The sequence below is a fragment of the Dromiciops gliroides genome, chromosome 2, assembly GCF_019393635.1.
Source record: "Dromiciops gliroides isolate mDroGli1 chromosome 2, mDroGli1.pri, whole genome shotgun sequence".
Lineage (NCBI taxonomy): Eukaryota > Metazoa > Chordata > Mammalia > Microbiotheria > Microbiotheriidae > Dromiciops > Dromiciops gliroides.
Window position 1 is genome coordinate 378611409 of NC_057862.1, and position 24576 is coordinate 378635984.

At 38.6% G+C, this 24576-nt stretch overlaps 1 protein-coding gene across 4 annotated transcripts in view; it reads right to left on the minus strand.

The window, feature by feature from the left end:
* Positions 1–24576, minus strand: part of ASTN2 (astrotactin 2) — a 1144107-nt gene that overhangs the window by 807745 nt on the left and 311786 nt on the right. For 2 of the 4 annotated variants that reach the window (XM_043982378.1, XM_043982376.1), the window contains exon 5: positions 4260–4409. The exons of 1 other annotated variant lie outside the window; for it this stretch is intronic. In XM_043982378.1, coding sequence (XP_043838313.1) covers positions 4260–4409 — 150 coding nt within the window. Of the gene's footprint in view, positions 1–4259; positions 4412–24576 lie in introns of all 4 variants that reach the window. One more of the 4 variants, XM_043982379.1, reaches the window with a different exon arrangement.

Below are 24576 nucleotides of genomic sequence, written 5' to 3' on the forward strand. Positions count from 1 at the left end.
ACTCTGGGCAAGTCACTTGAGCCCAATTTACACACACACACACACACACACACACACACACACACACACACACACACACAAAACTCTTCTATATATGTCCTTGTCCCAACCTATCTTTTTAGCCTTAATAAACATTCATTTCCCTCTCACACTCTCTGGTCCAGCTGACCTGAATTTCTCTGTTCCTCACACATGCCACTGTCTCTGTTCTGACTCTGTGACTTTGTGCTGGTGACCCCCACTATCTGAAATATATTCTATATTTACCTCTGCCCTAAGACTGCTTCTCCCTTTAAGGTGCAACTCAATCTTTATCTCCTGCATGAAGCCATGCCTGACCCCTCCAGAAGCTAGCACTGTTGCTCTCAATCTACTTTTTATTTATTCACTTTATATTTATGTGTTTATCTAGTTATTTTTCAGTTATGTCCAATTCTCTGTTTCTCCATTTGGGGTTTTCTTGCAGGGATACTGGATTGATTTGCTGTTTCCTTCTTCAACTCATTTTAAAGATGAAGACCTAAGACAAATTAAGTTAAGTGTTAAGTGACAAGTTAAGTGACTTGGTCAGGATCACACAGTAAATTTCTGACACTAGATTTGAACTCAGCAAGTGGAGTCTTCCTGACTCCAGGCTCAGTACTGTATCCACTATGCCTACTTCCTACTTTACATTTATGCTGTATGTATAAGCATATATGTGTTTGTGTGTGTGTGTATATATATGTATATATATATATATATACACATATATTTTTTGTCTCTCCTATTAGAATGTAGTCTTTGTAAGTATCAATTATTTTATTATTTGTACTTATATTCCCAGTGCCTTACGTAGTACCTGACAAATAGTAGGCACTTAATAAATGCTTTTTATTGATGGTGACTTGATTGTTGAAGGTTTCTAGAGGTGAAGTTTCCATGATGTCCCTATTTTAGTGTCTGATGCTCTAATATTAAAGAAGTTCTCCTCTCCATCGACCCTAAATTTCTTTTATTTCAAGTGAATCCTGTTTCCTTTTGTTCAGTCATCCCTGGACAACTGCTTAGTATCTGGCCACCACAGACTTTGGAGATGACATTTAATCCTTTGTATTCCTTCTCTTTTAGAGCTAAATGAATATATTATGCACTTTAATAATAACTGTGCTTTCTACACAGGAGACAGGCAGGATGAAAGCAATGGACATGGTTTTAATGATGCTCTAAACTCGGCACTATTATCTCTGTACTGCCAACTCCATCTGCTAGAAATCACTGGGCACATCATCTGGGGAAGGACAGAGATTAATGAAGCACAGCCATGCCAGGTGCTCCTTCTGAACCAGGCCAAAAGGCCAACTGTTATCAGGGCAGTTTTGGGGAACAAAGATTATCTATCTAAAAGACAGTAAAGCCCTTTAGTAGTTCGGACTCTAGGAATTCAAAATTTCTATGGACTGAGGCAATGATTGGATTACAGATTATCTCCATTTCTTCAACCTCTACCCAATCAATCAACAAGTCTTCATTTATTAATTTCTGACTCTGTGTATGGTATTGTGGTAGGTTCTGGGGATAGGAAGATAAAAAGAAATAATTTCTACCTCCCAGGATCTTAACTTCTAATGGGAGTAGGGGATATATACATATATAACTTTACTCAAAATATATATATGAAGGAAATTTAAGGGGGGCAGCGTCAGCAACTGGGGGTGGGGGGCAGGAATGATTTCATACCGGAGGTGGTACTTGAGTTGACCTTGAATGAAACTAACTAGTTCTTTCAAGACATTGAGGTATCTGGGAGTAGATTTCAGGAATGAGAGACAGTCAATCTCAAAGTACAAAGGCATAGAGAGAGGAAAAGGAGTGTGGAATTAGCAATAGAAAGAAGCCCACTTTGGATGGATGATAGAGTATGGGAAAGTGGATGATGTCTAATAAGGCCAAAGAAAGAGAATGCGTGCAACAAATTGATGCTGTAGACATCATTTCAAAAGGAATAAATGTTCTAAATCAGAATTTTTGAAGCACTCCTTTAAATGACTTTCAAGGAATTGATATGCTAACTGAAACAGATTCTTATCTATTCAGGAAAGCAGGTTCCCTAGGAACTTCTAACCAGAAAATTTTGACTAGTTCACATTACTATTATTATTTTGGGGGTCTTTACAAAATGACATTGTTAGGAACATGTTCTGTAATTCAAATTTGTTTACCCTCAAATTAGGGAGGATAGACTACTCCATAAGAACCAGTTGGGAAAAAAAGAACCAGTTGAGGCTCTAAAAGTAAAGTAGGAAGAAGGAAGGCTGAGAGTAAGCCACAGCAACCCATATTTCCTAGAATCATAGAATTTCTGAGTGAGAAGGGATCTCCAAGGTCATTCAGTATAATCCATAGCTGAACAGGTATATACTCTCCATTGTTCCTGACAAGTGTCCATCTGATTTATACTTGAAGACTTCTATCTACTGCTTCCTGAGGCAGGCTCTTTCATCTTAGAATAGACTTAATTATTGTTATGTTTTCTTTTTCTTTTTTTATTAGTGATAAGTTTTTTTTTTGCTTCTGATCTTTATTTTATTTCAAATTTATGAAATAAAACACGCATTTTTATAACATAATATAATAAAAATGATTATTGCACATTAAACCACACATATATTAGGCACAGCTTGTTATTCCTTTTAAATATATAATAACATTATCACGCAAATTTCTTTTCTTTTCTTTTTCCTCTTCCCCACCCCTTGATCTAGAGATAGCCACCATTAGACAAAAATGGAACCTGAAACCTCTGTTTCCTTCCTCCCACCACTCCTATTTCTGCCTTCTGAGCTAATATGAACCAATCTAATGCATCCTCCACAATGCATACATCAAATACTTGAAGAAACCTAATATGCCCATTCCTTAACCTTCTCTTCTTCATATGAATTGTTCTAAGTTCTTTCAACCAATCTAGGTGTGGTATGGTTTAAAGTACTCTGACCATATTATTCCCCCTCCTTCAGACAATGTGCTAGTTTTCAATGCATATCCCAAAATATAACATTCATAATCAAATAATTTGTATTTAATATGGTGCTAGGCAAGGTAGGTATTGACACAGTTGGATAGACAAGACTTAGATAAATGAAATAACTATAGAGAAAATGAGGAAATTAAAACAACAACACATGTGATTAACATCGTCCAAAATATAAACATTAAAGGAATTCAGAAGAGGGAAAAATCAGTGTGGCCTTGAGATATTCAAGGCACTTTAAATGAACAAGTCAGCTGTTAGGATGGGCCTTGACCAGATGTGTAGAATCTGGAGATATGATGAAGTGGGCATCTTAAAGAAACATCTAATGCAGAAGCAGAATTTAGCATGAAATTTTACACATACACACACACACATACACTTTTAGGGGAAATGGATGGGCAACAAGATGAGACAGTGAGAGTAAGAGCCTAAGTAGAGGGTAAGTCCAGAAGATTCATGTAATATAAGGCTATAGAGACAAGGGAGATGAATGCCAGGCCCAACGTTAAGACTCTATGACTCCACCTCCTGTACTGGTTTATGGTCTTCTGCCTGAGCTCAAATTCAGGTTTTGCTTTTACCACTGAAGGATTAAACCTCAAAAAGGTTCAATGACATCACCCAGATCAAATGTACATTCAAAGCTACTTCAGGAACTGAAGTCTGCTTTCACTAGTTTTCTGCTGGACCACTACTTCCCACTATTACCTAATCAAATATCAAAATGATAAGATGCAGAACTAAAAGAGAGCATAAAGATTATCTATCTAACTCCATTTTATTGAAGAAGAAACTGAGCCTCAACAAAGATTACTGATTAGGCCAGTGTCTCACAGATGGCATGTAGCTGGTAGTAGATGGTAATCATGTCTCTGGATAGTTCTAAGCACAAGAAAAGGAAGTTTGGGAAAAGAGAGCTATAAGTAAGAGGAACAGTAGTACATCGAGAATAAGGTAGCAACAGTTATTTTTTTTTGTTTTTCTTTCTAATATTTATAAACTCAAGACCTATGATGGCAATTTTTTTTCCTAACTGGTAAAATGTTTCCAAGAATTTATGTAGAAACATTTATTTTAGGACATGTTTTGGGGACAAATCCCTGTTTTGTGATAGTAAATTCTTTGGTTGGATTAAACTAGTCCCAGTGGCATTAGTTATATAGTTATGAGAGGGCTGATATCATGCACTTTGATTTCTATGGTCTTAGTGAGGATGGCACAACTGAATTCTGGATATGCCTACCTCTGGACTTGCTCCTTCGCTTCCGTCTTCCCGCCGATGCATTACGGAGAGCTGGCTGGAGCTGGCCGATCTCGATGGGTGTATTGGTGCGGAAACTCTCCTTGAACTTCTGCATCAGGGATTCCACGGTTTCCTGCGTCACCTCAGCAGCTACAGGGTGGGCAATGGGGCCATTGTTAAGGTGGAGTGGACACCCAATATGATATGAACTGCCAATCCTAGACCCCACCCTCAGCTACCCAATCATAGTAATGATCATCATGTAATAACACCTCTAATAATCACAATGCAATTGTCATAAAAAAATATCTAGAGTTTTTGAACTAGAAGGGACTCAGAACAAAGAAATGTTAGAGCTAGAAGGGACTTTAAACAATGGAATGTTAGAGCTAGAAGGGACTTTGGAACAATGGGATGTTAGAGTTGAAAGAGATCACAGAACAATGGTACTTTAGAACAGGAAATTACTTTGGAACAATGAATTTTAGAGCTGGAAGATCTTTGAATAATGGAATCCTAGAACTATAAAGTACTTCAGAACATAAAATCCCAGAGCATGAAACAAATAGGAGTCAGTGAGGGGCACAGCCTTTGCACAATTCACTGAAGATAAAACCCCAAACCTTAACTCCACTACCATCATGCTGGAATGAAGTGATTGAAACAGTATTGTAAAATAACGATGGCATTAAAACAAGTTGCTTGGAAGAAAATTATTAGCTAACCATCACATTTTCCCCCACTCTGCCCCTAGAACCAAACTAGATAGGTATTAATAAAGTTAGTCAACAAGGAAGATTTTAAATGGGAGGGAACTGAAGGGGACAGATGACAGAAAAAAAAAGTTTAGAAGGGCGGAGGAGGAAGGAAAGAATGAAGAGAGACAAAAGGGAAAAAACAAGTGGGGCAGAGACAAGAACCTAGATATGAACAATAGGAAGAGAGAGAGGAAAGAAAACAATGACAGAGGGCCATTTTTGTTAGTCAGGCTAAGAGAAGCTCTTAGAAATAATCAGAGCTAGCTGGTTCTCCTTCCTTTTCTCCCTCCCGTCTGCAGGCTCAATAGTTTCACTCTTAAATACCATACCCCAGAGTTATATACTGCCCAATGCCATGAGACGGCTGGACATGTTAATGATGCCTGTTTCTTTGAAGGGGTTTCACCAGCCCCGGAGATAATACACCTGAAATGTCTTAGAAATGCCAGTTTCTAAGAAGCTCCATTCCAGGGCATGCTTATCGCCTCAGACAGATGCGTCTATAGGACAGACATACTCAGGAGGCAGAAGCGGCTGGGCAGACACACATTTCTGACAATATGCAAGAGGCTCAGGGCAACATCCCTGAGACCCTGTCTGTTGGGAGAAGCTGTGTTTGCTAAAGAAGAGAGCAGAATTGGTAATGCAAATTAACAGGCTGGATGCATTATTCCTTCTTCCTTCACTCTCCCCCACCTCTTCCCTACTTTCCTTATTCAGACTGCTTTAACCCCTTAATATCCAGGAGGAAGGCTTAGACTGTTGTGTAATTCATAAAGTACCACAGGATGGCTTTGATGCCAAGGGTAAGAGAACACCTGGGAAAGAAGTAGTGACTAGGAGCTGTGAAGGTCGATTCCAAGAAGCCTCTATGCATAAGAGTGAGAGAGAAAAAGCAAACAGACCAAGGTCATACAGCAAATAATTAGAAGAGCCATAGGGTCCTGAGCTGGCCCTGGGCAAAATACTTCCTGCTGAGTGAGGGTTCCTCCTTAGTGTATCATCTCTATAATATATATTTCTCATGTTGCTCCTACCGTGCAGAGTCTCCCTCTCCCCCTAGACTTGCCCTATATGTTCTTAACCTTTCTCTTCTCTATCAAAAGGAAAGTTTGTTGTATATTGCATTCACTCAGGGTCCATCTCTGTTTTCCATGACAGGAAGCTAATAGAGCCCACTATTTTGCCCCAGTACCTTAGCAAATATTAATGCCTTTGTGTATTACCACTCCAAGGTAGCATACTTGAATTGAATAGAGGACCTCTGGATACAAAAGGCCTTAACTCAATTCCCTAGTGAATGAATGTATTCATTCCTTCAATAAATATTTACTGAATGGCTGTGCTGTAAAAGACTTTTTGCTAGGCCTTATGGGGGATGGGAGAAGAAGTTACAAAAAGGATGAAGAAAAGGTTCCATTCCTTAAGAATAATGTATTTAAAACTGGAAAGGCTCTTAGGTATAAACTAGTCATATCTCCTCTTTATAAATGAAGGAGCTGAGTCCTGGAGAAGGTTAGTGACTTGTCCTGATTCACACAGTTCATAAGCAGCACCATCAGACAACTGTAGGTCCTCTGACTAACCCTAGGATGATGATGTTGATTGTTGTTGTTGTTTTTGTTGTTGTTATTTTACTATACCACACTATCAAACACCAACTCACCCTCTGGAATGGGAAATACAACATATATATGTAAACAATTAAAATGACCATGTGATGTTAGGGTGTTTTTTTTTGGGGGGAGGGGAGCAATTAGTTTAGGCTTAACAGAAACAAGAAGGCTTCATGGAGAAGGTGCCATTTAAACTGGACTTTGAAGGACCCCTGTGAAATCACGGCTTCTTAAAGTTGGAAGGGACTTCAAAGGTCACCTGGTTCAACCCATACATGAAAAGGAATACTTTCTACAGAATATCTGACAAGTCATCATCCTGGCATTGCTTGAAAGTCTCCAGGGACATGACCTCCCACTACCTGCTAAGGCAACACTTTATACTTTGAGATAACTCTGATTATTATTAGGAAGTTTTGCTTATATTAAATCTAATTTTACCTTTTTGCAACTTGAAAGCATTATTCTTAGTTCTTCCCGTGGGACTGAAGCAGAGCAAGTCAGAGACAACTGGTACAACTGCAGACAGAATGCTGCATCTGGAGTCAGGAAGGCTTGAGTTCAAATGCAGCCTTAGACACTTACTGTGTGACCTTGGGCAATTCACTTAACTTCTTTTTGCCTTAGTTTCCTCAACTGTAAAATGGGGATAATAAGAGTACTTACCTTCCAAGGTTGTTGTGAGGATCAAATGAGAAAATATTAATAAAATGTACTTACCATAATGTCTAGAATATAGTAGGCACTCTGGAAATGTTTATTCCTTCTCTCTCCCTTCCCTTTCCCTTCTCCCTTTCCCACAGGAGAACTATTTAAATACTTAAAAGTATCGATTATATCCTAACCAAGGTTTCTCTCTGCCAAGCTAAACATTTTCAGTTACCTTTACTGGTTACAGGATCATTAATTTATAGTAGATATGGATATATAGCAGAGGTAAATTAGGCCAAACCCATTTCAGAGATGATGAAACTGAAGCCCAGGGAGGCTAAGTGACTTGTCCAAGTTCATCCAGAGAGTAAGTAGCAGAATCCGGATCCTCACATGGCATAATTTTGAGGCCATTCACCATCCTGGTTTCCCTCATCTGGATATTCTCTGACTTATAAATTCCCTTCAAAAATGAGGAAACCCTCTTTTACTGATATAGTCTGACCAAGGCAGACTACCTGAACAGATATGAACAGGATTATCATCTTCCTGTCACTTTCAATACAATATAAGGCTTTATTTGCTCTCTTGGTTGCCAAAGCACACTACTAACATTGAATCAGGATCCCACTAAAACCCCCACATCTTTTTCAAGTGAACTGTTAAATAACCATTCTTATGTAGTCTTGGACTAGTGAAAGTGATTTTTGACTCCAACTTTAAGACTTTATACCTATCTAAATTAATTTTCATCAGAGTAAATTCAGTCTATTTTCCTAATCTATCAAAATCATTTTGAATTCTGACCCTTATCCAGTGTATTAGTTATCCCTCCCAGATTTGCATCATCTGCAAATTTGATAAGCATGCCATCTGTGCCTTTATACCCAAAATTAATTTTAAGAATGTTAAACAACAGAGTGCAAAGCAGAGATTGCTGGAGCCCTCAATTTAAGATTCTCCAAATTGCCTTCAAATTATTAATGACAAATCTTCAGGTATAGTCATCCAACCAGTTTTTGAACCCACTCAGTCATACTATCATTTACAATTAAATTTCTCCATATTTCCCCATAAAAATAGCAGGAGATCCTTGGTCAAATGCTTTCCTAAAAATCTGCATACACAATGCATTCAGAATTTTCGTGACCTGCCAATTAGTGATCATATCAAAAAAGGAAATGTGGATAGTCTGGCATGACATGTTTTTGATGAAGCCATATTGACTTGTGTTTGATCACTGCTTCTTTTCCTAGATGTTCACTAACAATCTTATTAATAAAACATTCTTTAACTTCTCTAGAAATTAAAATCAAGTTTTAGGTAACTCAGGAACAAATTAGAAAGACAAGAAAACAGGGTATTCGGGGATTAGAACAACTGAGAGTCAGGTTGCATATGGGGAAGTAGGAAATAAGGCTGGGTGGGTAATGTGGATCCAGATTGTGTGAGGATCCTGAATGCCTATTTCATAAATGTGGACTTTATTCAATAGACAATGGGGAAATATTGAAGGTTTTGAGTGACATAATGTCTCACGATCTGAGCTATAAAATTGAGAAATTCATTAGGTAGGTTTGTTTGGGAGTTGGTGGGGGATGGCTGGAGACAAACTGAGATTCACTGAAGATGGTAAGCATAGTTAAGTGGCTTCTTCAACAGTACAGCCCATAAGTAGTAAGTTTCTGAATAGTGGTAACAGTAGGGGAATGGCAGATGATGACAATATTGAGCCATTGGTTCAAGATCAGAAAGGTTCATAAGATGATTTTGATGATAGCTAGCATTCATATAGTGTTTGAAGATTTACAAAGTGCTTTATAAATATTATCTCATTTGATTCTTGAAACAACTTCATGAGGTAGGGGCTACTTTATCCCCATTTTACAAATGAGGAAATTATCAGGCGGGCAAAGAGAGGTTGAGAATTGCCCAAGGTCACATAGGATTTGAACTCAAGTCTTCCTGACTCTAGTTCCAATGCATTATACACTGTGCCATCTTGCTACATCTATCTATGTGATCAAGGAGGTAGTATAGAGCTTCTACTTCTAGAGCCTGTGGAATCCAGGGAATCTGAAAGCCTGAGTTCTAGGCTTGGTTCATCTGCCTATGACCTTGGGCAAGTAACACCTCCTGTCTGGGCCTCAGTGTTCTTCACTGGCCAAATGAGGGACTTCGGCTAGCTGATCCCTCAGATCCCTTGTACCTCTAAGATTTTATGATTTTCTCCACATCCAGTTGATGCATATGGTGAGAGGACAGGGCAGAGTGTTTTTGCCCAGCATGATAAAGCTTATTTGAGTAATTTTGAGCATACATGCATACACACATATATACATACATGTATGCATGCATGTGTTTTATCTATCATGTGTTGTATAATGCACAGACAGGCATGTACACATATATACCTACACACATATATGTATAATGCATGCATGTGTATAATGTACAGATGTGTACATATACATACAGGTATACATGTACATTACATAGGCATGTGCATACACATATATAATACATGTATACATGTACATGAGTACATGTGTATATGTGTTTAAAATTATTCCCAAAAAGCTGTGATTATTTCTCATAACCTTTCATGAGTTCTCTATGTTGAGAACAGTGAGACACTAACCTATCAGTCTGGCAAACTCAACAGATGAACTTTGAACTGAGCAACACAGCACAACTGGAAAAGCAAAATGGGGAGAAGAAAAACTATATAAAACATCCTTGTAATTGAAAAATGAGACACTGTCATGCTTAATGAGAACACATGACAGTGGCCTAAAGAACATAGTATCTATGGGATTCCCCCATGGCCCAGATGGAGGAAGAGAAGGGTGAGTAGCAGCAGGATGTATGTGTAGGGATGTGGTGAGGTGGAGAGGAGGTAGTAGTAACAGGATCTGTTCCTTTCCAGAGACCATACAGGCACTAGCCATTAGATCATTTCTGAGGACTGTGGAGTAGTACATGCTGTATATACACATTGCTCATTGCCAATAACACCCCTATGATCACACCCATAACCTATCATCTATCTCACTTTCCCCCCACATACTCTGGAATACTCTGTAATGGCTTGGCTTATGGTTCTGCCTTCAGTAACCTTACTATATTTTTAAGTCCCTGATTTACTTTTGAACACTGCTCAAACCAAAAGCATCAGCCCTAGTGGCAGATGTCAAGATAATACAACTTGCTACTCCTTTCTATTCTGTCTAGCAGTTAGTGCTAGACACCCCACTGATGTAGTTCCTGTTTAACCTCTAGGAGACCCAAAATTCCTGGACTGTTGGTCTGGTTCTCTCTTTAGGCCATCTGGTCAATGAAGCTCAATCAATCTTGATAGGAAGAAGATTAGTTTTTGTGGTCCTCTCCTGAGCCAATAGCTCAGCTTGGCTTAAAACATCCCAATGACTCTGGTGAGACCTCATCTGTGCCAATGTGGAAGGGCAAGGGTTCAGTCTATGCCCCCATTAATCAGTTCAGTCTCATTAAACTAGTGTGCCTGGAGCAGTGGGCAATGTGTAGAAATTGCAAGCCAAACAAAGTAATAACCATTGACATAGCCAGCATGCAATCTCTCACTCAGCCCTCCTCTGCATGATAGCTGCTGTTTGAGAAATACCCCTAGCAGGTGTCCTTACTCACAATCATAATCTAAGCTTCCTTTGGCACCTGAACTATGTACTGTTACAGACCCACAATGCTGTTGTGCCCAGTCACCTAAACAGAATGTATAGAGTGCTGTGGGTACTAAAAGTAAAGGTAAGACAACGGATAAGGAGACACATTCCTACTCATAAGGAACTTGGGTTTTAGCTGGGGAGATAGGACATATAGGCAAAGACATGAAATCAGAAGGGATCTTAGAGAGATCATCAGATCCAACCTCCCATCCAATGCAAGAATCTGCTTGAGATCACTTACAGAGAAAAAGTAGACAGATATCTGAGGAGGAAGAGTTAGTGATAGGGGAACTTGGGTTTTAGTCTCAGCTGGCTGCACAGCTTTGGCTTTTCCATAATGCCTCCATGTTGGGCACTTTCTTTTACCCTCTACCACTTTCAGCTTCCTTTCATATGCTGTGAGCCATCATTAGATTGTAAGTTCTTTGGAGGTAGGGACTGTCCTTTTCATATTTGCATCCCCAGGCCTTTTCACAGTGCCTGGTACAGAGTAGGTACTTAATAAATGTTTAGTGATTGATTGGCATTAATGAACTGTAGAACTTGAGGCAACCTTACTTTCCCCAACTATAATATAAGAAATTTGGACTACGTAACCCTAAATTTTCTAAACAACTTTAACATTCTTCATTTAAGCTCAGCCTCCCACCGCATTCTTTGTTCTAAGGTTCTTTTCTTTAAAAATCAACATTGTAAGGCCTCTTCCAACTCTAGGTTTATATTCTATCATGCTATATTCTTCAGTCCTGCCAAATTCTAATAATTTATGTCCAAAAGTGCCTTTCAGATCTAACATCTCATAGTTCTAGATGGAAATTAGAAATGTCCATACATGCCTAATTTAGAAAATGTTTTAACCCATGAAAAATGACCGTCAAATTCCTGAACGATTTGATGTTGCCCTCAGTATATCACAATGCCCAAATGTCAGCTGGATCATTTGTCAGACAGTGGCCACAGGTTCAGAAGAGTGACCATGATATTGATCTTGGTAGAAAATTTGGAATATTGTGATTCTTGGCATTCTCTTTCCTCTTTCCCCTTTCATAGCCCCATGCAGAAGGAGAAGAAAGCAGCTGAATGGAACTCAAGGAACTTACATAATATCATTTCTTTCACAGGTCACTATGGTTGCAAAAGCTAACACCTGGTGGCCAACTTTCTGCTGATTAATGTTTCTTGACTTAGTCATGCAGATCCTTGGACAGCAATTTCTTAGTTCTGCCAGATACTTTCTAGGCACCATGGAATATACATGTATGCATGCATGCATGCATGCATACTATGTATCTATGCATTGTTGTTGATGTTCAGTCATTTCAATTGTGACCTACTCTTTCTGATGTCCATTTGGTGGAAAGGTACTGGAGTGGCTTCCCATTTCCTTCCCTAGTAGATCCATTTTGTCAGGCAATCAGAGATTAACTAGGTTCATACTCCTACTATATGTATGAAACTGAATTTGAACTCAGGTCTTCCTGACTCCAGGTGCAAAGCTCTAACCCTGAGACATCTAGCTGCCTCTCTCTCTCTCTCTCTCTCTCTCTCTCTCTCTCTCTCTCTCTCTCTCTCTCTCTCTCTCTCTCTCTCCACACACACAAATAAGCAAGTGCACATGTGTGTAGCAGTCTTTGATCTCATATTTCCTTTAAGCCCCAACTAAAATCTTACCTTCTACAGGAAACCTTCCTCAAAACTTCTTAAATCTAGTGTTTTCCCTCTATTAATTATCAATTTATCATATAAACACACACACATATATATGGAAAGAGAGTTTGCTTTGTGAATATTTCTTTGCATATTTTCTCCTCCACTATATTGTAAACTCCTTGAGGTCATGAACTGCCTTTTGCCTCTTATTGTATTTGAAGGACTTACTACAGTACCTGGCATACAGTAGACACTTAATAAATGTTTGCTGATTGATCATGCAGCTTATGATCTAGTAGGGGAGAGAAATCATTTATGAAACTCTTCTTTGACAACTATGTTTTATCAGCTCATGAGCAACTCAAAAAATTCCATCTCATTACTTGCAGTATGCACTTTATTTTTGAGCCTCAAGAATATTGGATTAACCTTAATCACCTAAATGAACAGGTCTCAGACTTTTTTGTCTCAGGATTCTTTTTACTCTTAAAAATTACTGAGAACTCTGCCCTCACAGGAGCCTATTATTATGAATTACAGTGACCAATTTTTATATTAGGAATTAAAACATCATAGAATTATTATGAAAATAGTTTTAATCTCATATATCCCCTGAAAGGAATTTAGGGATCCCCAGGGTCTCCTGACCATACTTTGGGAACTGCTGAAATAAACTATGAATTCATATCTGAATTGGTACCTGGAGACTTCTGGGTGTTTCCAAAATAATCAGATTCACTTTCAGAGGATGGAGATTTGCAACCTCTACAAAATGAGGGCTACAAGCTCTAAAGGCAATTTGCAATTGGGATTTCAGAAATGTTTTCAACCACAGCAACCTTGCTGGACTGAGTCTACAGCCCCCCAGGGGAACTCCTTGGAAGAAGACACTGTGTTTCTCAAAATGTCTAACTTGTGATGTATTTGGAAAACATCAAGAGTATTAGTATAGTAAGATTTAGAACTAAAATACTGACCAGAGTTCCCTAATCAAATCCTACTTTTCACTCAAAGAATTCTTCTTCTATTTCTGACCTTCTCTCCCTTCTTTTCTCCATCTAAAAGTTCTTAGAATCATAGCTGTAGAAGCAGAAGGGATCTTACAGGTTGTCTAGGAAAACCACTCATTTTATAGATGAGGACAGTGAGGTTCAAAGGGCTTAAATTGCATGCCCAAGGTCATGTAAATGGTAAGAAGCAGAGACAGGATTCCAGTATCCTGATGCCCAAACCAGTACATTCCCAGTTTCACTTTATAACAAAATACTGTGTATTTAAAGAAGATAGAAACTATGAAAGGAAGGGGGGAAATGCACTCAGAAATCTACTTGTACATACACTGGCACAAAGACATACTCAGCCTAATATATATTGCTTCTCAAGAACCTATTTCAGAGAAGCATTTGATACTTCACAGTCTTGATCACATGACCATGAAGCATAATGACTACTATTTCAATAATGGGGGAACTCAGATTTCCAGACATGAAATAATTTTATTGTGGTATAGGATTAATGGATAACGGATAAGCACGAAAGTCAAATTCTACAAAGAGTCAAGACCCCCCCCCCAAAAAAAGTCCAGTGTGGGAAGGTTCTCTGTTTCCTAAAGCACTCAAAACTTGCAAGAGAGACTGATTTCATCTGACCTATAAGTATTGGGCCATGGAGCTGAGAGCAGATTCAGAAGTAAGTATACAAGTGAAGGTTACTAGCAATTTCCCCTGCAAGCAGGATCTTGGCTTTTGTAGAAAGTTATCCTTTTATACTTGATTCTCTGTCATGCCTCAGAGCCCAAAGGTGAGCTCTTCTTCACATCATTTGAACCAATTTCAACTGTTTCTGATCTGTATTTTAAAACTCCTATTTCTTTCTCTTTATTATTGTTTTAAAAGCAATTTAAGACATATGTATACTTGGATAATTCAAAAAATGGGTGAATTTCTAGTGTTTTATGATCTGTTTATCCTGTAAGGATAAGAGAGAGGAATAGGGAGTGAGGAGAGAGGAGACCATATCTAAGTTGTTTTAAAATTGCCTCAGCACACAATGCTCAGGGAAGGTCCTTTGGCTTAGGGGCACATACAAGGAGAGGACAGAGAATTGGGTTGGTGTGACTGAGGCTCCTACTAATGTATCAGCTTAGAGCTTCTTCCTCATTGCTTTAAATTGAAGACAAATAGTCTTGATACCCCAGGATACTTATAAATTTAAACATGTGAAAGTCAACAAGAGGTAATGGCAGGAGAGTCAGGGTGAAATAAATGTAACTGCTTTGCAAATATGTCCCACTTCTCAATATTAAAATCATATGCCCTGTACATTTAAACAGCTAGAAAATGAATGGTATGAGGATGAGTTAGGGTACTTCTCAGAGGTCCAGGGCATTGCATTTATTGATTTACAAGTTTACCTTTTCAAATCTTTAGTAGACAGGAAAAGAGGAATGTGTGTGTATGTGTGTTCCTTATTTATGATTTCATGGGTGTGAGGCACTCCCATTGTTACCTTGGGTCTATTATATTGCTATTTTGTATATACCCATAGATACATATGTTACCTCAACCCTCCACCTTCCCTTTAGAAGTTTTCGGGGGGGGGGTTATGATTTCAATTGTCTTTGTATCACCTATCACCTAAGTACTTAATGAATTCCTGTTGATTGATACCAACATAGATCAGTATTTGCTCTGTAGTATAGTATAGCCCTACAGACTTGGTGGTAGGAGGACAAGCTTAGAATTTAAGTGACTTGTCCAGGGTCATGCAGTCAATATACATCTGAGGTGGTGGAGGGAACTTAAACTAAGATCTGACTTTGAAAAGATAGAAAGAGAGAGGAGAGGAGGAGAAAGGAGAAGAGGGAGAAGGAAAGAGGAAGGGAGAGGAAAAAGGGAAAGAGAAGAGGGAGAGGGAAAGGAAGAAAGGAAAGGAAGGGGGAAAGTGGAAGAGGAGGGGAGGTAGAGAAGAAACAGAAATTAAAAAATGGACATGTGGTAAGTGTCTACTATATGGTGGGCACTGTGCTAAATGTGGGAATACATAAAAGGGCAAAAGACAGTCCCTGTCCTCAAGGAGCTTATATCTAATGGGGAAAACAATAACAGATAATTATATACAAGCAAACTATGTAGAGGATAAACAGGAAATAATTAATAGAGGGAGGGCACTAGAATTAAGGGCCATTGGGAAGGGCTTTCTGTAGAAGGTGAAATTTTAGCTGGGACTTAAAAGAAGCCAGAGAAGCCAGTAAGTAGGTAGAGATTTGGAGAGGATTCATTCCAAGCATAGCAATAAACATTTATTAAGTGCCTACTTAATAAGAAGAGCAGAGGAGCGGAAACATGAAAGAGGGAGAGAAGGGGGAGAAGGAAATTTATTTATTTTTCTTTTTTTATATCCCCCATGAAAGCCTAAAACTTTAGTTGATTAGTTAATGCTGGCCCTTAATAAAGGTTTAAACTTGACTTGGCCAAACAAAATGTTTCTTTCTGATTGTGATTCAAGCGTGTTCATGCATTTGTCACTTATATCTATCTCCTGGTTCCCAAAGTTAAGGAATCATGTCTAGTCTTTCATTTTTATCTCCCAATGAAACCTAACACTTAAGTTGCTCAGTCAACACTATTTTAACTGGCTACTACAGTGATGATGAGAGACTAGAATTCATGGGCTTTGTGTTTGCAGTTTCTGATTTACCCTGTGATGATTCCACCTCCATCTTGTATAAATGTTTATGTGGAGAAGTTATAGATAAAAAAAATCTATATCTTGCTAGAGAAACTCATATATATATATATATATATATACATGTATATACACATACAAGCAAAAAATGTACATGAATACAGTATAAACATATGCAGTAATCAGTGAATGGTGCACATTCTCTCTCTCTCTCTCTCTCTCACACACACACACACACACACACACACACACACACACACACACACACACACATAGCTTTTAAAGCCCAGAATAACCTGGATACTTCTTAACTTACCGATCTTTTTACATCATACTTCCCAATGTCCATCCTTGGGAACTGATGACACTGTTGTCCCTCCTGTTACTTACACAAGATATTTCACTTCAGGCATTTTCATTTACTACCCCCTTGCCTGGAACACTCTCCCTCCTCATCTTCTTCCTAGGCACCTCCCTTCAAGTACTAAGTTATACCTTCTGCAAGAAACTATTCCTGATTCCCCTTAATTGTATTTTCTAGTGCCTACCTTCTGTTGATCTTCTACGCAATATATTATTTATGTACCTATATGTATATACACATATACATACATGTATACATGCACATATGTATATGTGTATATACATATATTCATACATATGTAAATCTATCTTGCTTGCTTATACATAGTTGCTTGCATATTGTCTCTCTCATTAGACTGTGAACTTCCTGAAAACAGGACTGACTTTTGCCTTTCTTTCTATCTCTAGTACTTAGCACAGACCCTAGCATGGGGCAAGCACTCTTTTGTTGTTTAGTCATTTTAAATCATGTCTGGCTGTTTGTGACCCCATTTGGGGTTTACTTGGCAAAGACACTGGGATGGTTTGGCATTTTCTTCTCGAGCTCATTTTACAGAAAAGGAAACTGAAACAAAGGGGATTAAATAACCAAGGTCACACATCTAGTAAGTATCTGAAGCTAGATTTGAACTCAGGTCCTCCTGATTCCAGGTTTAGCACTCTATCTACTGTGCTATCCCTGGGTAAGCACTTAATAAATGCTAATTGGTTGATGTGAATTATATGTATGTATATTTGTGTACAATTTTACACATCCATGCCACGCATATTCATTTCTGTGTATAAATATATAACTGTACCTACACACACATCCACAAGAGTGACATGGCAGCAGTGTAGTATGAGTTGGGAACTGGGAACTCAAAGACTACAAGTTCCTAATCTCTAATCATCACTTCAATAGCTAGACAAATAGTGTTGACAGAGGAACTGAAGTGTTAGGCTTCATTGGAAGATAACAAAGAAAGATTAGGCAAGGTCCCTTAACTTTGGGAACTAGGAAATATAAGTGACAAATGCATGAATACACTCAAGTCAGAAACTGAAAGAGAAATGTCTGGCTAATTCAGGTAAATTCAGCAAACCCTTATTAAGGGCTACTACTGAAACACTGCTAGGCACTGTATCAACAGTAAAATTGGCAAGATAATAACAAAAGCCTGTGGAATTTTGTAGATGGATGGGATTTAGGAATATTAATGCTAGAATATTGACATATAACAGATTATTGGAGAGTGCATTAAATGTTAGCTTTAGGAGAGTCCTTGGGTCATCTAATCTAGCCCTCTCACTTTACAGATAAGGGAAATCAAAGCCAAGACAGGGGAAATGACTTAGCCAAGGTCACACATGTAATAAGTGTCAATGGTGGATTTATAATAGAAAGATGTTGGCTCTAAATCCCGTATTATTTCAGCTTACTGAATTTGAGAATTTTAGCTCCTTTAACAGCACAGTTAGGTGTCACAATAGTAGAATGCTGGGTCTGGAGTCAGTAAGACTCATCAAATCTGGCCTCAGACACTTTACTAGCTGTGTGACCCTGGACAGGTCACTTTAGCCTGTTTGCCTCAGTTTCCTCAACTAAAAAACAACTGAACAACAATTCCTTTAATGCTTTCAGAATGTTAAAAAAAATGAAATGAGAAATAAATGCAGACAAAATAGGAGACTCTCACAGTCCCTGAGGTTCCCCTATAATAAACAAGGTGAGTTAGTTTAAGATTATTCTGGTAGATAACAGAGCAGTTGCCTGACAATAAATTTTGAATAAAGGGTAATCTTCACTAAAAGGCAGACTTTGTAGCTTGTATTTATCCTCCTCTGACTCAGCTCAACTCCATTGTGATGTTCTGCTGTCTGTGTTACTTCCTAGGGTTTGGACTATCAGTATGAACCCAATCATCAAAGAGACATAAATTTAGGATACTGTGATCCTCCTATTAACATAATCAAAAGTCTGGGGTATTCATAAATGGAAGAGGAAGAGGAGGAGGAGGAGAATTTTTGTTGTTTGGTTGTGTCTGACTCTTCATGACCCTGTGAACCATAGCACACCAATATTGTCCATGGGGTTTTCTTGCAAAAAAACTGGAGTGATTTGCCATTCCCTTCTCCAGTGGATTAAGGCAAAAAGAAATTAAAAGACTTGCCCAGGGTCACAGGGCTAATACTTGTCTGAGGTCAGATTTGAACTTAGGTCTTCCTTATTCTAGGCCCAGTGCTCTCTCCATTGTGCCACGTAGCTACCAGGAGGAATCTAGGATAGAATGTTTTATTTGTTTCATTAGTTCTGATTCCCTATTTCTGAAATTGGGAATCCAATCCTAAAGCATCCCCCACACCTAATCTTAGCTCTTCAAATTACTGCATATATAACCTTGGACAAGTCACTTGATCTCTCAGTTTCCCTACTATTAAATTAAGGATCTTAACGTAGAGTAGGGTTTCTGAAACTTTTTCCACTCATAACCCCTTTTTGCCCAAGAAATTTTCATACAACCCCAGGTATATGGGTATATAAAATAAGTATACATACCGTTTTACTGTTGCAAAATTTTTCATGACCCCACATTCAATTATGTGACCCCATATGGGGTCACAACCCAGACTTTAAGAAGCTAGGACCTAGATGACATCTTTGGTTATTTCTAGATAAAACAGTCTATATTGTAAGATCAATTCCAAATCCCATTATCTTATGACATCTTCAATTATTTTTGGGAAGTGGGGCAATGAGGGTTAAGTGACTTGCCCAGGGTTACACAGCTAGTAAGTAGTAAGTAAGAAGCCTCATTTAACTCAGGTCCTCCTCAATCCAGGACCGGTATTTTATCCACTGCTCCACTCAGCTGCCCCTGACATCTTCATTATCTTTACTCTCTTCTTCCCATATTTTTTTCCTCCTTTCTTTCTTTCCTATATTCTCCTCCCTAAGTTCAAAATGCCAGAGGAGTGGAAAATTATTATTTGTGTTAGTAGGAAAGACCTTTACCTTCTGCAAAGTAGATCCTTTTTTCTCCCTCTCCTACTTCCAGCCCTAAATGTAATTTTGTTTTGGTAGATTGAAATCATCATTTAACTTCCTTACTATCATCACTTTTTGTTATCATAATAGTATCACTATAATTAATAAGCTATTGTCACATTTACATTGTACTTAATGCTTACAAAGTAAGCAATCTAATAAAAGCCCTTTAAGGGAATAAAGTTTATTATCTTCATTTCATAATTGATGAAGTTAAAATCTCTCAAAAGTAGCATATTTAGTCCAAGCTTATATAACTAGTAAGTGGCCAGGCCAGGATTGGAACCCCAGCCTTCTGCATCCCAATCTAGTGGTCTCTCTAATATGTCACACTGCCACCAAAATTATTATGAATGTTTCCTGGTTGCTCCCCACCTACCTTACTGAGCTATGCTTCATGTTGTTGTTTTTCAGTTATTTCAATCTTGTCTGACTCTTTGTGACCCCGCTTGGTATTTTCTGAAAAAGATACTGGAGTTTTTTGCCATTTTGTTGTCCTGCTTATTTTACAGATGAGGAAACTAAGGCAAATAGGGTTAAGTGACTCGCTCAAGGCTACATTGCTAATAAGTATCTGAATCTGGATTTGAACTCAGTTCTTCCTGACTCCAAGTCCAATGCTCTATCCACAGTGCCATCTAACTGCTTTGTGGCTGTCTCCAAACACTGAGAGAAAAAAAAAAAAAAAGACTTTGTCTTCTATGGAGACAATTCACAGAATCATCTGAACAAAAAATAATGCATTCCCTTTTAGCCACAAGAATAGACAGAGATTAGAGGAGGCTTTACCTAAGTATCCTAATATATAACTGCATAACTAGAATTCTCTATACTGCAGGGGCCTCACCCTGGGCTCTTTCTCTCTAGTTTACTCAGATTATAATGGAACTAACCAAGGATCCAGTTCAATTCAAATAAATTTTTATTAAGCACCTACTATATACAAGTAATTATTAAATGTTAATTTAATAGACTACCTTGACTGAAGCAGTTACAGAGATGCAGGGAAGGATGGAAAATTCATCATCTTCCCATCCCAACAAACTGAGATGTAGCACTAGAGAATAGTGGGAATAATGCCTTTAGCCAAGCAGAACAAATTCTCCCTCTGATGTTATTCAGTAAAATAATAGAGATCAATCCTGGGAAGCCATTTGCACTGGGTGCCCTGCATACACGCCCGGGTGGATCCTGAGGAATGTCTTTATGTTGCTAGGTGTGCATGATGGAGGAGAGAAATAGTATTAAAAAAAAAAAAGGAGTGTAGTAAAGGTGTGTGGTGGGAGGTAGGGTAATGTGAGGGGTGGGGGTGGGGGGATGGAGAATGCCTCCAAACCTGATCATGTCTCCTTGCAATGTGTGTGATACTGATAGCTCAGGAAGTAGGCTCAGTCTCCAGTTGCTTTTCAGATAAGGCAATCTTTTGGGATTATAAACAAGACATGATAACTCCCTCCCCTGAGGCCCTGCCTCCTCTACCCTTTCTTTTATCTGCTACCCATTGCTTCACAGTTTATTCGCCTGCAATGGCTTAAACCTCCCAGAGTTTGATTCAAGGTAACCAGATTAGAGAAAGAGTTCTCTGCAAAATATGTAAATATATGATACATACCATGAAAGTATGTGTGTTTTATATCTACAATTAAATTTTAAAATAGTAGATTGGAAGAACTTGATAAGAGAGAAGGAAAGAAGGAGAGATCTTTATGGTTCTAAGTGTAGATCTGTCTCTATGTCTGTCTCTGTCTCTCCCTCCCTTCCTCCTTTCCTTCCTTGCTTCCTTCCTTCACTGAGAAAGTCAGTATATCAAAGTGAAAAGAGGGCCAAGTTTGGATTCTGGAAGACCTGAGTTTGAGTCATTCCTTTGACATACACTTTGGGGCTTCTGTTAAGACAAATTGCCTAACTTCTCTGTCCCTCAGGCAGCTCTCCACAGCTCTTAAGTTGCAGAGTGGCTTCTAGTCTTCACTGGTAAAAAGGAGTTGCTCACATATAGGTCCCGATATAGAAGAAATCAAAGGTTTTGTACATACATACACCTATACATGAATACATACACACATATACATGCATACATATTATATGTCTAGATATATGATGTACATATTCATTTGAATTTTCATTTCATCTTTCATATCTCTAGGTTATTGAATAAAACGTCATGCACCATATGAAAGCAAATGGCTCTTAACTTTCAGCATAAATTCCTTTTTTTTTTTTTTTTTTTGGTGGGTAGAGGGAAAATCTGTGTTTGAAAGGACTTTTCCTTAGAGAGAAACTGAACACATTTCCTTTTCTCTTTCATGTGCAGAATTCATAAGAATTCTTCATTCCCAACCCCCTACTGGACTTTTTCCTGCTCTGGGCTTAAAGCCAGTGTGGTCCTTTATCTGGTACAAGGCAGGAGAGAGGCCAGATACCATCACAAATCTGTAGTTGTGAGCAAATCAGAAGTCACTGCTGGTTTTTAATGTCTGTAATGCCCAAGTGAGGCAGATGGCACTCAGAGGGAAATGCAGGGTTGTCCTTGCCTCTTCTCATTTCAGCAGGGCTTAAGTCCCGAGTCCAATTTTAACAGGGAAGAGGAGTGCAGCAGGGAGACACATACATATATGCCAATTACACAATGTGATGATGGACACACATGGATCAGAATCTAGGATAAAACAATTTGGGGGTGAGGTAGGTAGTAAATCAAGGAAGCATCATTTGAGATCCAGAACAGGGAGATGCATTCAGTTCTCAAGGGAGATTCAAGAGCCAAAGTACTAGCCTAAGACACTGTTAAATTAAATCAGGTCTGGCAGAGTGTGATTGTCAGAAGGAAGAAATTATAGCCTTAGATTTGGAATCAGTGAACCTGAGTTCTATATAGAACTCCCTGGGTTACGTTTAGCATGCCACATTACCTCTTTGGTTTATTAATAAAAATTAATCCAGCAAGCATTTATTAAGCACCTACTATGTGTCAGGCATTCTGCCACATACGAAGGAAAAATTGTCCTGCTTTTAAAGAGCTTTCATTCTATAATAGGAAAACAACATGGACATAGGTAAATTATTATCAGAATGCTCTCTCCTTCCCCTCTTCCCTCCCTCCCTCTTTCTCCCTCTTTCCCTCCCTCTCTTCCTCTTTCCCTCTACCATCAAGTATTTCCTTCTCAGCTATATACAAACATGGTCAAAGCTTTCCCATCCATTACAGAAAAAAGACCTTCACTTCATCCTACCAAGCCTGCCAAGTTACCATCCTGTATTTCTCTTCCCTTTCTTAGCTAAAGTAGTTGTCTGCAATTGGTGGCTCTACTTCCTTTCTTATCTTCTAAACTATTTACAATCCAGCTTCTAACCTCATCATGTAACTGTAACTACTGCCTCTACAGTTATTAGTAATTGCCACAATGAAGGGTCTTTTTCCAGTTCCTCATCCTTCTTGACTACTATTCAGAATCTGACATTGCTGACCACCTATTTTCACAAAAACGAACACCCTTTTCTTCTTTGGATTTTTGGGATTGCTCTTTCTTAGTTCTCCCACCTATCTTGTCACAACTCAGTTTCCTTCATGAGTTTATCAGGCATGTCAAGTCCAAGTTTCTCTCTAGGGCCCTCTTTTTTTCTTTCTATACTATCTCACTTAGAGATTTCATCACCTCCCAAGGGTTCAATTATCATCTCTTTGCAGTTAATTCATTCAGCCCTAGTCTCAGTCCAGACCTCCAGCCCTGTATCACCAACTACCTATTACACATTTCAAACTGAATGTCTCATGGGCATTTCAAATTTAACATGGCCCAAAAGGAACTCATTATTTTTTCCCCTCCTCACACTCACTCCTCTTCTGAACTTTGCTATTTTTATTGAGGACACCACCATTCTAGAAGCCAAGGTTCAATACTTGGTATAATTCTTGGCTTTCTTTCACTCCACATAAACAATTAGTTGCCAATTTGGGGCATTACTTTCTCTGCAATATCCCCTCTATGTATCCTCCTCTCCACTCAATCAGCAAATGCCCTAGTTCAGGACCTTATTCTGGACTATTGCAATAGCCTTCTAATTGGAGACGCTGATTCAATTGTCTCTTTACTGCAATTTATCTTCCACAGCAGCTACCAAAGTAATTTTTTTCTAAAGATCAGACAATGTCATCACCCTCCCCATACCACACACACTCAATAAACTATAATATCTCCTTATTACCTGTAGGATCAAATATAAGCCTCTCTAATTTGCATTTAAGGGTCTTCATAACCCAGCCCTTTCCTATATTTCTAGTCTTTTAACACATTACCACCCTCTATACACTCTATCATATAGCCATAATGGCCTATTTGCTTTTCATTACCCATCATGTTCTATTTCCCAGTTCTCTAACTTTGCACTGGCTGTCCCTTATCCCTAGAGCATTTTCCCTGGTCATCTCCATCTCACAGAAGTCTTTCTTGAAAGTGTAGGGCAATCTCTTATCCCTACAGAAAGCCTCTCTTAGTTTCCCAAGTGCTTTCCCTTTTAAGGCTACTATCTAGTTACACTGTATTTGTTTTCATGTACTGATTTATGTATATATTGTCATTGTTTTTTTTTTGTTTGTCCTTAGTTTTAGTTTTTTTTTTTTTTTGGGGGGGGGGAGTGAGGCAATTGGGGTTAAGTGACTTGCCTAGGATCACACAGCTAGTAAGTGTTAAGTGTCTGAGGCCAGATTTGAACTCAGGTCCTCCTGACTTCAGGGCCAATGTTCTATCCACTGTACCACCTAGCTGTCTGTTGTCCTTAGTTTTTGAAGAGGACCATGACAGATGTCATGACTTTCAATGAATTGGCTTTAAATGAGGAAGGACTGTGCAAAGTCACCAGTCCCAC